General features: G+C 38.0%; 1 protein-coding gene across 5 annotated transcripts in view; it reads left to right on the top strand.

Moving 5' to 3' along the window:
- Positions 1–17,059, top strand: part of BTBD9 (BTB domain containing 9) — a 152,446-nt gene that overhangs the window by 11,826 nt on the left and 123,561 nt on the right. For all 5 annotated transcript variants that reach the window (XM_081000202.1, XM_081000203.1, XM_081000199.1 and 2 more), the window contains 5 exons: positions 506–717; positions 2,462–2,825; positions 5,346–5,610; positions 6,851–7,070; positions 8,565–8,684. In XM_081000202.1, coding sequence (XP_080856328.1) covers positions 533–717; positions 2,462–2,825; positions 5,346–5,610; positions 6,851–7,070; positions 8,565–8,684 — 1,154 coding nt within the window. In that variant the 5' untranslated portion in view covers positions 506–532. The remainder of the gene's footprint in view (positions 1–505; positions 718–2,461; positions 2,826–5,345; positions 5,611–6,850; positions 7,071–8,564; positions 8,685–17,059) is intronic.

Genomic DNA, 17,059 nt, shown 5'->3' with positions numbered 1-17,059 from the left:
ATCTGTCTTATAAAACATGATTCGTTGAAAAGGCTTCCTATATTAATAATTGAAAATCACTGTGATCTCAGTTTTGGAGAGTTAATCAGGCTCCTGTGAGAATAGGTCATAAATACTAATATTCTCGCTAATTATGGATGAAAACTCTTGGTGTAGATTTCAATATTTAATTTGAGCACTGCTATATGGTTCCTAATTGATCTGCCCTGGTTACAGAATCAATTTTAACTTGTACAGAGCATTATAATTAGTGAGTTGGCTGACTGTGTGGAAACCCTACAACATAATGATTTTCTTCTAATTTGCTTTATAAGGGCTTGTTTATTTGGAGCAGTTAGATTGGCAGTGTTACATTCTGACATCTGCTTTCATTAAACCTGGGACTTTCTTGTAGCCAAACAGTGTTTGTATCAAGCAGTTGATGAAAGGATGTACATCACTTAACTTTAAAATAACTTTTAGAGGAGAGTCCCTCTTTCATATTATTTATGCTTTATTTTTATAGGTGTAGGATATATCACCCTCCTGCAAGATGAGTAACAGCCATCCACTCCGTCCTTACACAGCAGTAGGTGAAATAGACCATGTTCACATTCTGTCCGATCATGTTGGTGTTCTGATGAATGGGGAGGAGTATAGTGATGTTACCTTTATAGTGGAAAAGAAACGTTTTCCTGCACACAGAGTGATTCTGGCAGCGAGGTGCCAATATTTCAGGTGAGGTATAACTTCTTATCAGATATACTTAGAGCTTCTGGTTAAGCAAGATAAAATAGAAACTACTAAAAGTAAACTGATTTCATCTGTTCAGTGCATGTGAGCTTTCTGAACACCTATTACGGTACACTGTTTTTAACTGTGAGACAATACTTATATTATGCTGTCATATCTTGACCTTCACTGCATAGGTATCCAGAATGGATGTTGGTTGTTAAAGACCTAAAATTCAGGATGTTCACACACTATACATGCTTTCCCCCAGGGAACATTGTTACTGTGAAGTGCGGTAAAATGTGTGTATTTACATTTCATACAACGTGAGATAGAATTATGTTGTTGGATGTGAGATTTCACATTTTATTTGTTCCTTGCTTATCTTTTGAAATAGAGTTTTATGCTTTCTCCTACGGTTGTGAAAAGCAACTCGGTCTTCCTTTCAACCCACTCCACCTCTCAGCATTTGCTTTGTTTTCTGCCTGGTCGTAGATGAAATTTAGGCAAGCAGTTTGAAATTTTCTTACTGAACCGTAATCTATTCTCCTTTTGGGTAGGTGTGATTGCCTTAACCATAGTTTATGGTTAAGTCCCTGATAAAATCCCAGACGAATTTCTATTCATTATCTATTTTTAGAAAGATCTAAAATCTCATAGTGAGGTTATCTTAAAAAGAAATTTATGTTGGATAAAATCCAGTGTTCCACAAGCAGACTTCTGCTTCCTCTCCTCCCTCTCCATATTGCAGATGCCATACACTCACCAAATCCACGCTGGAGTGTTCCCCTATACCACTGTGAGAGTAGAAGTCTGTTCTGCTCATGGGCAGCCACAGCTGGGTAGCACCCAATATTTCTTTTTGTGTGTGTATTTGAGCAGATATAGTTCTTAAGGTTGATTTCAGCTGATGTTTTCTGATGATAGTGGAATGGCAGACTGTTACCTGAATAACTGCCTCTTCTGCATGGACTTGGCCAAACCATAAGATCAGCTTTGTTGGCGCGTATCAGACGCTTACTACTGATTGGCAGCAGTTAAGAGGTCTGATAGACTCTCTCTGCTTTCAGTTGGTTTTTGAAAATATTTAGAGTTTGAATCTCCCTCCCAAATATACTGCTGGTGGTTGATTACAGTAATCTCAGAATATATAGCTTAGAAGAAAATAAGCTCTACCTTCTCTCTTCCTCCACATAATCATATGTGTGATGATGTAAAATAGTATACAACAGCATACTCTGTTTACCTGTTCTGTTTTCAGTATACTGCTACCCTTATCAAAATGATATAAAATGAGTGACCAGCTGATTTCTATGGGTAAAGTTCAGGAAAGCACTGCTGATAGTATAATGTTATTGACTTCCAAGAACATCATGGTAAATATGGTAGATACTGCACCTTCCATTTGATGTTTTACCGGACACTCTGTTGCATGTGTTGAATGAAACAATTTGTTAACTTCCTTTTGTGCAGTTGCTTCTGATAATCTGTTGTAAGTAAATTTCAGTTGAACTCTTGAATGTTTGTTCTAATATCTCATAGCAAGTGCTCAAATTCAAAGCTAAGGTCATAGTTTCTAACTTGAAGGACCAGCTATAATTTTCTTAAAATTGCATAGATTTAACTTGCAAATGAAATTATTGACACTTGTGTTTGCCATATTCTACAGTATATGCTTCAAGTCTTACTTAAGGTCTCTCTTAGCAGAATACAAGTTTTTTTTACATTGTTTCTTTCTCCTTTTGTACAGAGCATTATTATATGGCGGAATGCGTGAATCTCAGCCTGAAGCAGAAATCCCTCTCCAAGACACCACTGCAGAGGCCTTTACAATGTTGTTAAAATATATTTACACAGGCCGTGCCACATTAAGAGATGAGAAGGAGGAGGTCCTATTAGACTTCCTGAGTTTAGCGCATAAATACGGATTCCCAGAACTGGAAGATTCCACCTCTGAGTATCTTTGCACCATCCTTAACATTCAGAACGTTTGCATGACTTATGATGTTGCTAGTCTGTATTTGCTTCCCAAACTTACATGTATGTGCTGCATGTTTATGGACAGAAATGCTCAAGAGGTGCTCTCCAGTGAAGGTTTTCTATCACTTTCTAAGGTATGCATCAGTTTTTTAAGCTTTCAGTTAAAAAATAACACTCCCAATTTTATTTTTTATGTTTGTGTAAATGTTTTTGGAAATAGGACCCAAAAATCATTCCAGTATTCATGTAGTGCAATGTTCTATTCCGTGTGTAGTTATTTTCCCATTTTCTATATATCTTGGATGAAGCTTGGTTGGAGTTCTTTGGGATAGTACCAAGACTCAGATCAGAGGGGAGACAGTAGTACTTCCACCAATTTTTTTTGTGATCTTCCTGTGGGCTTCCAATCCATGGGGATTCTTCACTGCTTGTGAATACCTTTTCCCGTGTATGCACCTTTCTCTACCACATAAATGTCAGTCTTCCCCATGGGACCATCACAACTGTTTTGGCTGTGCCATGGTGCTGTCACTATGCCTCAACCACTCTGTCCCCTTCACAGAACTGTTTTTGAAAACATGAAGACAATACCTGAAAATAGCTCTCATGTTTGGGAGGTAGAGTTGCTATACTGTGTCAGTGGTAGACAACATGGTGCCCTGCATATGTTATTGGACTACAACTCCCATCAGCCCCAGACAGCATGGCAAATGGTAAATGATTATGGGAGTTGCAGTCCAATAACATCTGGAGGAGAAGAACAAAGCAGACTTTGGGGGCTGGAAACAAGCTACCTTTATATTGAATGAAACCTCTGGAACACACAATCACTTCCACTGTAAGAGAATTTCTGCCCCCTCCTGGAAATTTAATTATTAACATAATTGTCTCCATGATAAATAAAGGTAAAGTTGGTAATCAGCAGTTGGTTATTCTTTGCTTACTAGTATAATATCACTGTTTATAATGCTGCCTAGCCTTAATATATATATTGTAAAAAGAGGAGAGAAAAAATTGAGAAATCCACTGATTGTGGTAACAGAATTAGATGCAGTGCAGTGATTCTTACAACCTTTTCTTAATGAAAAAGTCAATTATACAAAAGACTTGATTAGATCAGAAAAGATGCCAGTAAAGAATCAATATTTTACCGAAAATTAAAGGAGAAGCCCAAGGAGACAGGTTAATAATTAATATCATGTAGGTTTGTAAGTCATTCTGCATCCTTGTAAGGTGGCTAAGGTTAGCACTCAAACCTTGATTTTTAACATGTAGTAAAAGTCTGAAGCTGTTTTGAAGCTGTTCTGAAGATGATATTATATTGTTGATTCTTTGAACACAGCTCTGCCTAACACTCTCTTAGGAGATAACTTTGAATATATTGTTTAGTATAGGAAACAAGCATCTTCAAATGTAGTTTCATCTGTTTAAAGAGACATTTCATACACCTGATGCTGAAAGTGCCCAGAAGATAAGAAAATGTGCTAGTATTCTGTTCTTCTGTTCTCTGCTTTTGATACCATTGCACTTTTCTCTTACATTTTTGGTGTTTGTGGTTCTGTCTAAATTAGGGCACAGTAAGCCTGCAAACTTCACAGGGGTTATATTTCAGGGATCATTCCTAAAGCCAAAATCACATATAGTCAAAACACATTGCATTCAGTGGTAGGTGGGATTGTGAAAGTCTTTTTACTTCCCAATATCTGCTCCCTTTTAACCTTCTTCTTAATTTGTAATTTTTATTTTGCAAGCACACAAAGCTGAATGCACACCAGATTAATACACATAAGTTGTGGGCTTACTGTATATATAGCATAGGCCCTGCCTTTTAGGCAGATTACAAATATTATCACACTGCTTTATTTAGAATTTGCTGATTTTTTTAGTGGGGAAACTTTGATCATAAGTCTACATCTTTGGCTGCGAAGTTGTACCTATTCCATTATATATATATATATATATATATATATATATATATATATATATATAAAAAAGATATGAGTAAAGAATGGTGAATACTAGCCAGTAAATAATGTTAGCTTTCCAGAATTGTTGAGAAAGATGTTGTGTGCTTCCCCTACCCTACCCTCTCCTCTTCCCACATACTTGTGAGAAGTTTACTCAATCATATCTTGTGCCATCTGGACCTAGATCTGTGGCTGGTGGATGTGGGTCGCTTGGTGAAGACATGGGATAGGGACTTCTTGTAGTGGGACCCTGCCCTGTAGGATTCTCTCCCTCTGAAGGCATTGATACCCACTATATTATTGGGCTTCTGGCTCCAGTTTAAGACACGTTTGTTGACCTGGGCCTCTGGTGGAATTGATCAGATTATTTAAAGTGTGAGGGTTATTATGAATTAATGTTGTATTTAATATTGTAATGATCTTTGCATTTTTACTTATTGGGCTTTATAATGTTAGCTGAATTTTATGGGTTGTTTTAGTTAACCTTTTGTAAACTACCCTAGGATTAGAATTTCATTGTGGACATAAAAGTTTCTATGGTAAATAAAAGTAAGGTTTGTGATAAGCAAACTTGTGATGAAAGGTGGCTCCGGTGGCCACTCGTGTATGTGAACTGTGGGATGCCAGGGAGTCCAGCTGTGTTTGGTTTTCAAATTGTATTTACATTAATCTTTCCTTGTTTCTTAGCCAGCTCTTCTCAGTATTGTACTGAGGGATTCATTTGCAGCACCTGAGAAGGATATTTTCCAAGCTTTGATGAACTGGTGTAAACACAACCCGAAGGAAAATCATGCGGAAATCATGCAGGCAGTGCGCTTGCCACTGATGAGTTTAACAGAGCTCTTAAATGTTGTAAGGCCTTCTGGATTGCTGTCGCCTGATGCCATTTTGGATGCTATTAAAGTTCGATCTGAAAGTCGGGATATGGACCTCAACTATAGGGGCATGTTAAGTAAGCCTCCGTATTTCCAGGGAAATGACCCTATATGTTTTCTTATAATTAAAAACTTCCTTAGCTAACTATTGATGCTGAGTAAATGTTTACTAACATAAATACAAGGCTATATAAGTGTTCATGAGGTTGTATAAGGTTACTTTGTTTACAGCAAATTGGTTGAATGGCAAAACACTCAGATCTACTGTGTTGTATTTAAAGGTTGCAAGAGTAGAAGACCACCTGTGCAACCAATATTTTTCTTTGTCTCTCCAGAAGTTGGGGGTGTTGGTAAACAGTGTGGTTTGTGTCATGGAGTAGGGAGGGATACATTGTTCATACTTGGTTTTGAGTGTTTCTTCACTCATGTTGTAACCCATCCTCATGACACAGTATACCCTGTTCTGGAGGCACTGCTGAACAGGCACGCAAGAAGTTGGCAAGAGGGAGGAGACGAGGGGAAATAGCAGTAGTGTGAGTGTCCTTCTGCTGGTGGAAACTTTGGTTACTTGCTTAAAAACACACTTGTCCCAAAAGATTCATAAAATTCATTCTATCCTGAATGTATCAGAAATATTGCACCTCCTTAAATTTAGACAGTTACAAGTCATAATAAATTAATGCCTTCCCTACTGCCCTCCTCTAAACTGACTGTCACGAGGAGGCTGCAAATCTGCAGTGGTACTCTTGAGCCACTTTTTAAATGATGCTGTTTTCCAAAGGAATTAGTATTTTGTGTGTCTTATATAAATATAAAGTTTACCAGTAATAGAAATATTTTTGAACACTTTGGACACAGTCCAGTAGAAATTAGCTATGACCAAGTCCACTTAAAATTAATGGGACATGTGATATTCCTGACCGTGTCCCATTTTATTGCTTCCAATGCGAGTTAATCATAAGTACCTTGTGTTGAATTGTTGTTTTGGTGAAAATAAGCAAATCTCTACACACACATATACACATAGGGGGTCCTGCTTGTAGGGTTCCCATAGGCATCTGGCTGGCCAAATGTGAGAATAGGATGCTGGACTGAATGGACCACTGGCCTGACCCAGCAAGGTTCACCTTATCTTCTTAATGACAGAACAGTGCCTTTAACCAGTCACTAGACACTTTGTAATGTCTGCCTTTTAGATACCTTCTGTTTTCTGCATGACTTTTTAATATCATTTGTTTCCACATTTTTGTAAATAAAGAGCATAATGTGCAAGAAGAGCATAATTTTAAAACATCATTTTTATTCCCATTCTTCCAGTACCAGGTGAGAACATTGCCACTATGAAATATGGAGCCCAGGTAGTGAAAGGGGAATTGAAATCTGCTTTGCTAGATGGAGACACACAGAATTATGATTTGGATCATGGATTTTCCCGACACCCCATTGATGATGACTGCCGTTCTGGTATTGAAATTAAATTGGGTCAGCCATCGATAATTAATCATATACGTATACTGCTATGGGATCGTGATAGCAGGTGAGTTCCAAGTCATACTCAGTTTACCAACCATGCCTTTTCTTAGGCTACTACAGGATCACATCTATACATTAATATAATTACTTTAACAAAGCACTGGGAAACCTCTAGTTTGCAGACCTAATTAGGCCTTCCAGGGAGTCTTTATTTGGCCTTACCCCCAAGCTACACCTACCCCCCTTCACCTGATGTCATGTATGATTTCAGGTGTCTGGGGCAGTTAAAGCTGTGATTGCAAAGGGAGAATGGAAAACATTTAATTATGGTCCCAATTATTTTTAGGCAAGCGGAGTTTATATTCAATGTCTCTTAAATTTGGCACCAAATGCACAGCCTGCTGGGATCAGCTCCTTCCAGGGAAGCTAATTGCTTTTGACAGAGATCTTCTCAAGTTGCAGAGCAGTGCAACTTGAGTTGTTAAAGTCGCCCATGACAAGTGATAATTACCGTATTTTTCGCTCTATAAGACACACTTTTTCCCTCCTAAAAAGTAAGGGGAAATGTGTGTGCATCTTATGGAATGAATGCAGGCTGCGCGGCTATCCCAGAAGCCAGAACAGCTAGAGGGATCGCTGCGCAGCGAAAGCAAGGATCCCTCTTTCTGTTCTGGCTTCTGGGATTCAGAATATTTTTTTTCTTGTTTTCCTCCTCCAAAAACTGGTTGTGTCTTATGGTCTGGTGCATCTTATAGAGCAAAAAATACGTTAAGCCCATTGACCAAATCCTACAGCCTAACCCTGTGGGCAATAGGATTTGGTCAATGACACATATTAATAGTAATAGCAGCATCTAGTATAAGAAAAACAAGGATACTGTTGCAAATTGCAAGCTTCTAATAGAGCAGAATGATTAATTTGTAAAATAAGATAGCAGAGAGATGTATATAATATAGTGGATTAAAATAGGAGGTGTAATAGAGTTGAGAGTTGTTGACCAAAAACTGATGGAAAATAGTATATAACACAAAATAAACTTCCCTTTTCAGTCTCACTTTATTCTGTGCTGATGTTTATAGGCTGCTAAATCTTTCCTAAGCTGCCTTGCTGATGTTGTAGCAGGAATGACTACTATGGCTCAGGTTTAAATTTAGCCTATGCAATAGGAATACAAATTACTTTTTTATGACTTTAGGTGTGTTAAATGTCTGCATTTAATGTTCCATCATGTCTGAAGGAAGACTACTTCATTTTGTTGCGATTGTGAATTTTGCCATTAAAAATATCTCAAAGTATTTTTAGCATGCAATTATATTTCAGTTTTGAGATGTACCTGTCATGCAAATATGTGTAAGAACTGTAGTCTTGGTTACATTGAAAGCTAATACTTTGTTATATTGCCACTAAAGGTGTAATTTATTGAATATTTGGCTTTATGTTGTCTAGTGGAGTTCATGTGACCTTAACATAGTCAGTCACTAGGATACATAAGGTATTCTGTGTAAAGATGGTGCATTGATAATCTCAGTGTTTCAATTAATTAATTTGCTGTTCAAAGGTCTTACTCCTATTATATTGAGGTGTCCATGGACGAGCTAGACTGGATCCGTGTAGTCGACCACTCCAGATATCTCTGTCGATCTTGGCAGAAGCTGTATTTTCCTGCCCGTGTCTGCAGGTTAGTGCACAATTTGATCACATCTATGCAGTTTGGTATTATTGCCTGTATCTCATTTGTTCCGATTTGGTTGCTTAGAGCTAGATGTCAAATTCCAGTGGTTGAGATAGCTGTGTGATAATGAGAGGCAAACTGTAGGCTTGAAAAACTGTTAATCCTCTCCCCTTTTATATGCAATCCTTTTTCTGCTAGTTGTTTATCTACCTGGTCATCTTCAAGTCCTAAGCACGATAGCTTTTTGTGTATATTGTAGGCATTGTAGAGAACAACTTGGCTTTGTAAGTATTTTATAACCCCAATCAATTATGAATGTTGTCCCTAAGTTTTAGAAAAGTGATGCTGAAAAGCCAAGAAGGAAAAATTTAGATTTTTTCTTGAATGCTCACCAGTTAATTGCAGTTTACCATTATAGGTGATATATGTTAGTAATAGTTTGAATAGACCGGCTCTGAGTTTGACTCCCATTGGATACCACCCATTGATAATAAAATTGCTTAGCATGTAGTTATCTAACTTATAAACCTGTTTTAAGCACTTCTTGTTAAAAATAAAAAAATATTAAAGGTGGGCCCTTCCAGAGAATCAAGTACAATTTTGGACTGCATCACTTTGTTTCACCTGTAGAAGGTACTCTTTTTATTATTCAGGCAGCTGCAATTTAGCATCATAATATTAAATGAAAATGTCATTTTCCCCTTCAGTAAATTTCTGCAGTATTAGAGGGATTGCAGTTGAGGCGGAGATAGTATGTGAGATGATCTCTGATTTGAAAAGCATTACTTTGTTTTCCCTCCCATTCCCTGGCCACTTTTTTTTGGGGGGGGGGATATCTTTTCCCCCTTTGGTATATATAAGATCCTACAGAGGTTCACATAGTATTTTTTACATCTTGTTCTAATTCAGTTTGTGTGTGTGTGTGTGTGTGTGTGTGAATAACAAGCTTGTCCCAAGTATCAAGAAATAAAATCTCCAGGGGTAAAACTATGAGAGATTCAGAAAGTAGCATGAATCACTTCAGGGATTGCAGTTCTCGGTTCTTTCCTTTGAAGTCCTCATGGGGTTAAGGATAGCAATTCAAAGAAGCAGTAGCCTTAAAAACATAATACAAAGTTTAGTTTTTCAAAAGGAAAAGGTAAGTATCTTGTAAGAAACCAAGGATGAGTAATGCTTATATTTCTTTTCTCATAAACTTAAATTTGAATTACATTCCAACGCAACAAGTTGTTCATCCAGCAAGGGATAGCTTTTGGGAGTGCAGTAGTTCAGGGGCAGTTGGAGATGCAAAGGAATAGAGTTGCATCTCTTCTGCTGAGGTTTTTGAGGAGAAATCCACCCAATATTTATTTTGTTGTCCAGGCCTTTTTCTTTATCCTTACAATACAGACCATACAGTTTTGAATGTCTTTGCATTGCTTTTCTTCGGGAATGGGACCAAAGAGATGGAAGGGCATGTCCCTGACATAGTTTAATTTTAGTGCTGAATGCAAGCCATGCTTGCAACAGGGATTGGCTCCACTCTGGAACCCTGGTCTACTCTGGAGCATCCAGCACAGTTCCCCATGGAGCACAAAGGAAGTATTGCTCTTTCTCATTTAAGCCCTTTCTGCTTGCATATTAGGGACTTGCATCTTTGCCGTAGCTGCTGTAATTGAAGTTTATCTTAAAGAAGATAATTTGGGTCAATACTTTGTGTCATCAACTCTGCAAAGAGATGCTTTGGACTGAATAAAGGAGGGCATGAACACAAGGGTATCAGTTTGCTATTTAAGAAGTGAAAAAAGTATTCTGTACTTGATGATGGTGAAAGATAGGAGTGGTTCCAGGTGTTGTTGGACTCCAGTTTGCATCTGCCCCAGTCATGGTGTCAAATGACCAGGGATAATGGAAGTTGTAGTCCCAACAGTACCTGGAGGCAGGCCCATGCGGAACTTGTCTGAGGCCCAGGACGGCCATATTGTCAGAATAAAGTTATAAACTCAAACAAAAATGCAGCTGGTCCCTGGTGGGGCCTGCCGGCCAGTTTAGCCCTCCAAGACCTGACTGTCCCTCACTCTGCACAGGCCTGCCTGGAGGGCATCATGTTGGCTACCACTGATGATGGGAAAGATCTGCTACGCTGGAAAAGCATGATTATTAAAAGCATTAATAAAAATTACTCACCTACAAAATTATTTACTAACCTAAATAAGAGGTGATGAGCATGGAGATGTGTGCTGCTAGCTGCTTAGCAGGTTACTAAAATATTGCATTCTACCAAGTGGCCAAAAATGGTGCAGTCAGCATGGAATTCCAAGATGCCAGTAGCTACCAGAAAAAGAGTTAAATACAAGGCTGCATTAAAATGCTGGTAAAATATGGAGGCATGTTGAATTATTGTTGTATGCAAATATCATCTATGGAAATTGAGAGGCAAGTTGAGCTCAGCTAGGAAAGTGTACAGATTCCTTTAATTTGATGTTGTTTGGGGGGGGGGGGATATGTTCCTGATGATGCATTGAGTTTTCCTGGTTATAGACTCTTGTGCTCCCTGTTTTATTTCTCCCAATTTCTTGATTCAGGCTTCACAAAACAATACCAACTTCATATGAACATTATCACAAAGTCATACTGAAAGAGCTTGTTCCACACAGTCTGCAAACTATTCTAGTTTATTAATATTTAAATGTATGCCAGAAATTTTGCAGTAAATACAGACTGATTTAGTTGGCCTAATCAGTCATTCGTTGCATTACTTGCAATATATTGTAGCCATTATTACAGCCTGAAATTGGTTTTGAATAGCATTTTGAAAAATCCAAATTAGTTTCTGAACTGTTGATGCTATTATTGTGTTCTGTGCCTAGTGCATTTCAACGGAGTCTTGGAGTAGGCTAAACTGCTTGCTTATATATGTGTTGGTAACCTGTTAGTTGTCAATGGGTTGGTTCCAGAGCTGCTTTCTGCTCATGGAAGGAACTGTGGGGGGATGGAGCGGGGTAGGTAAGTCAGCTTCTGCCAGCCTCTGCTTTTCTCTGGATCCAAACTAGGGATGCTGTTTAAAGCAGATTTGATTATTTTGTCTGTCAGTATTTTGTATTAGTTGTTGATCCACTACATATTTAACTTGGGCTTGTATTAAACTGGGGAATGGGGTGATAACAATATTTAATACTTTTCTTCCTTATACAATCTCTTTGTAGCTTATTCCATTTTCATGTTTTGTATCTGCGCAAAAGCTTCAGCTATTTTAAACTTTCAAGCTCACTTACTGACTGGGTTATGGTCTTGCATGGTAAACCTGAAAGACAAAATTAAAACTGAAGACTCTTTGTTGTATTTACTCTTTGTTGTATTTCCTGGTCGTGCTCTGTCATTTACTCCATGTGAAAGCACATCAGTTTATTATTATTATTATTATTATTATTATTAAAATCATATTTTAGCTTCCCACATAAACGCTATAAAAACACTAAATAATAATTGTTGTAAGTAGTTTAAAATTACCTTTGTTTTAATTTGGAAGTCACTTGGGGGTGCTTTTGGGGATGAAGGACAAGGTAATAAAATAATAATAAATCAACTATAATAATACTTCTATAAGTAGAATATGATAATGCTGTTTTTTCTCCAAATCTTTCCACAGCTATGAAAGCTAGCAAATATCATAGTTGCAGGAGGTTTGTTTTAAACGAAATGCACAAATTTTCCATTAAGCTGGTGTGAGAAGGATAAAACTGTCACACTGGCATGCTAATGAATTGAAGAGTCTCATATATTACACTGAGATGTAACCTTGTTTTTATAATCCTTCTCTACAAGTGCCTTACCGTTTTGATTAAATGCTAAATTCTTCAGAAGAGCATCCTTGTCTTTTCTGATAGCTCTGCGACAAAGAGCTATTCAGATAATCAATAGTTCAGACAAGACAAACACGCATTCAAAGCAAAATAGTTGTGAGCAGCACTGAAAGTGTACAGTAGTTGGCTTTTACTTGTAGTTCAACACTGGAGCATAAAATAATCTACTGGGCTCTCCAACTCATGTTTCTTATTATGCAGACTACACAAAACAGTTAATTATAAAATACTGGTGATCAACTTGACAGAAATCTTTCTCTCTGGGCACCCTCCTCCTTCAGCGAATATGTGGTTGAGCCAGCTAATTTAGAAAATAGACAAAAGTCTCCAGTGGTCCTACCATTTTGGTGTCATTTATCTTGCATCGTTCTGTGTAAATTTCCGAACCTAGTTGTTAAATTCCTATAGTAAGTATTAATTTGGTTGGTAATTATCTTCTCAAAGTGACAGAAATAGGAAACATATGCAAGTGTAAGACACATTGTCAGTTTCTTCTATAATCCAGTGTATTAGGTTTGATTATGCAAGTGACAAATGTACCTCTTAAATCGTAAATCATCTAGTCCCCTATACACTCTTACTGATTTATTTCTTACTGTGTTTTAATGTTGCTTCATCTATCCCACAAGATGGCAAGAAATTTAGTTAGGATTTAGATTTTCCTTAATGTGCTTAGTGTTCCGGGCAGATGGCAAATTGGCATATAGCCACGTGGTGTCACTAAAGCATAACTTTCTTAAACTGGTGATTTCCTTGGCTGTTTTCCAGAGTAAATCTTAGAAATTGGTGACTTATTGGGAGTGTGTTAAATTTGCATCCTTTTTAAAATCACATTCTCTTATTTTTCTATCCTTGTAACATATTGTGTTTTGGCCTCTCTGTTTATGAAATGAGATGGAAATCAATTGAAGTTGAGGATTGAAAGAATAAATGAGAAAGCAAGAGACACCCTTCACCTATTTTAGTTCACATGAGCTTCTAGTAATTTTAGGGTTTTGCGGAAAGTCTGTGTAGACAGGAAAGATGGCTATGCAAATGGACCCAGACTATAGTTTCAAAAACATAGGCATCTGGGTAAAATGTGGAATGTACAAATACATTGGCATATGGCCAAGCTAAGGCCTTGGCTAAGAAGTGTGTTCCCTGATCACAGATCTTTTATGTCCACTCTTTTGTGTGTTTGATCATGATTTGTAGCTATAATCTGAACTAACGATTTTGTTTCACACTTGCTGATATAAAAAGAAGAGTTTTCCATAGGCTCTGATCGTAATCAATAAAGCTGACACCAAGAACTCCTCCCTGCTCAAAGGGCTGCTTTTTTCTTATTCACTCTCATAAGAGAGCAAAGACTCTTAGAATTGGGATTGACACACAGTTAGCTTGACAGAGAAGCAAAGTCTGTTTTGTGTATTGATCCCCAGACACTGGGCAGTGCGCCAGACTGTTTACCAGCTGAAAATTAATCTTCCACTATGAAAATGGAGGTCCTGCTCTACAGCAACCCATGGCGTTGTTGTGAAAATATTTGACTGATATTGAACTGTTTAGTCCTGTAAACCTAGGAAAGGTGAAAATCCATTGATCCAGTTTGGTGGGCCCCTTGTGCTGAGATTCTAAGTGATGTGCTTTCTCTCTGTTATTATAAACTGCAGGCTCTTAATTTTGTAAACTATTAACTGTTAGAATTTCAAAACACAGATTAGTTGGTGTAATGTATGGATTCATAAGCAAATTTAAAATCTGGTTTTAGAACAAATTTGAATTGGCCTGATAACCTTTGTTCATGCAAGACGTCTTTGTTCCATGCTGTTCACTTACTTTTTACGATTCAGACAGTGTGGCTGTGTGTCCTTCTGAACTTAACACACTCATGACTTTATGCGACTGTTGACTAATAATGGCTGCAGTTTAATTGTTTTTATTGTGGAGGGTTGTTACTTATTATTTGCAAACACTGCATGCAGATAGATTCTATTTATTTATAAATTTAAATGTTTAAATAAATGTCTATGCTTTCCTTCATTCAAAGATCACAAGGCAGTTTACAATATAAAAAATACAAAAATGCATAATGTAGTAACAAACAAACAAAAACAATACCCACCTTGTTGCTTAAAAGGCCATAGATTATTTAATTAGCCAAAGGCCTGGGGGGAAATGAATGTTTTTCTTGATACCTAAAGATATGTCATGAAGGCACCAAGCGAGTCTCCCCAGGGAGAACATGCCACAAGTGGGGAGCCACTGCAGAAAAGGCCCATGTTGCTGTTCTCTGGACCTCTTGTGGAAGAGACCCACAAAGAAGGGCCTTAGATGATGATTTCAGGGTCTGGGTTGGTTTATATGGGGCGAGGTGGTCCTTGGAGTATTGAACTTTTGCAATGTGTGCAGCTATGACTCCTTTAATCTCTTGCCCACAGGTAGGAGAAGATCCTGCTTCTGTATATCTAGAAACTTGCATTTCTCCACCTCCTATGGGAAAGCTGTTTCGCCCCACAAAATGAAATAATGTTGGTATTTGGTGCTGGGAGCTTCCTATAAAGGGTAGCAAATTTCTGATGTCTTGTCATTTTGGCTCCGCCTAGCAATGACACATGAGAGCACCTTCTCTGCTGTGTCCCGTTGCTGAACAGTGCTCATCCTTCTGAGGTGCATCTTGCACTGACAGGATATGCTTTTTCATCAGCGGGCCTTTGTGGGAGGGTGAAGTGATGGTAGTCACCTCCTTCTGCAGTACGGTGGTACCTTGGGATGCAAACGGGATCCGTTCCAGAGCCCCGTTTGCATCCTGAATAGAACGTAAGACGCGACTGCGCGTGCGTGTGACGTCATTTTGACCGTCTGTGCATGCGGTAAAACCCGGAAGTAACGCACTTCGTTACTTCTGGGTTGCCGCAGAGCGCAACCAGAAAATACTTATCCTGAAGCATATTTATCCCGAGGTATGACTGCACAGTGGTACCTCTGGTTATGAACTTAATTCGTTCTGGAGGTCCATTCTTAACCTGAAACCTTTCTTAACCTGAGGTACCACTTTAGCTAATGGTACCTGCCGCACGATTTCTGTTCTCATCCTGAGGTAAAGTTCTTAACCTGAGGTACTACTTCCGGGTTAGCAGAGTCTGTAACCCAAAGTGTTTGTAACCCGAGGTACCACTGTACTATCTAATTGTTGCTTTAACAATGGTTTTATTATTTGCTTATACATTTCTCATGTTGTATAGTATTTTAAGTTGTTACGTTAATGCACTATATGGTGAATGGCAGGCTATAAATGCAGTAAATACACTTATCTGAGTTCCTGCATTTGACAAAGTAGTTGCCACCTCCAGATGATTACTAAATGCATACTCTAGACATACCCCAGAGTTTCAACATGGAGCTTATTTCATTGCAGCGTTAACTCATTGTTTATTACAGTCTTCATTTCTGTTGTGAAGTCTTTTAGAGGTAACAACTAGTTTTACAGCTATTTCACTCTTGGCAACAAATGTAATGTTGCTCGAAACGATCAGGTTGTAGCGACTTTGAGGACTAATTACCAAACTGCTTGAAGAATTCACACATTGTGAATATTAATAATTCCGCAGTATGTCATAGGTTTGCAAGTTGGTTATACACCCCACAAGGTTATAAAAGTGATTGCTGAAAGACTGTCATTGCTTGAGGTTCCCCCCTGCCCAAAGGCGCTGCACGTGTTCTCCCAGTAATATTTTTGCAGCCAGGATTAGCTGTTCAAATCTGTCTACTTTTACCCCCTATAGTATCTTTTTTGTTCTGGATTTATCCAGAACTTTTTGGTTTATTTCAGTTTGTTGATCAGTGACTGCCATCTGTTGAATTAATCTAATGTCACTGCATAAAGTATCCATGTATGCCCATATTTCTAAGCAGATGATTGTAGTTTGTTGATACATTTCTGAAACAAACTGTACCCCACTTAAATTCACACTTGAAGTGCAAAACAGATAATGATACCATTTCTTGGTGCTTATGCATATTCATACTTCCAGCACAAAATGAAAAGAATATTGATGTATATTTTTTCAGTTTTAGGAGCCAAGATTTTTCGAGCCAGCTGTCAACTGCCATTGGACTTGCTTTTATCGCTGGTATGATTGAGTTGCAGTTAGTCACATAGCACCAGGAATAAATCTGGCCTTTTATGTTTGAGCTCATTTCTCTCGGGGTGTTTCAGTGTGAGTTCTGCTTATCAACATAGCTTTTGATTTGACTCATACATCCCAAATATTTGGGGGTCGGTTGCATCATGATATCCTAGGAGCATACTCTTTGGAAAACAAAACTCATTAAGTCTCACACTGCTTCCAGCTACAATAATGAATGTGAATGAGAATCTGATAATGATCTTCCTAACGCAGTTGTGGTTTTGAATGATTGTAAATAACCTTATGTGTGGACATAATTCCTGATTCATACTATGCATACATTATTGTTTTTAGAAATTGACACAGAATACTTTCAGTTACTGAATTAGTGCAGGACTTAAAAAAAATACTGATCTACTACAGGGTT

The sequence above is a fragment of the Podarcis pityusensis genome (assembly GCF_964106645.2).
Source record: "Podarcis pityusensis genome assembly, chromosome: 3".
Taxonomy (NCBI): domain Eukaryota; kingdom Metazoa; phylum Chordata; class Lepidosauria; order Squamata; family Lacertidae; genus Podarcis; species Podarcis pityusensis.
The sequence above is the reverse complement of the archived record's forward strand: the minus strand, read 5'-3'. Positions and strand labels throughout refer to the sequence as shown.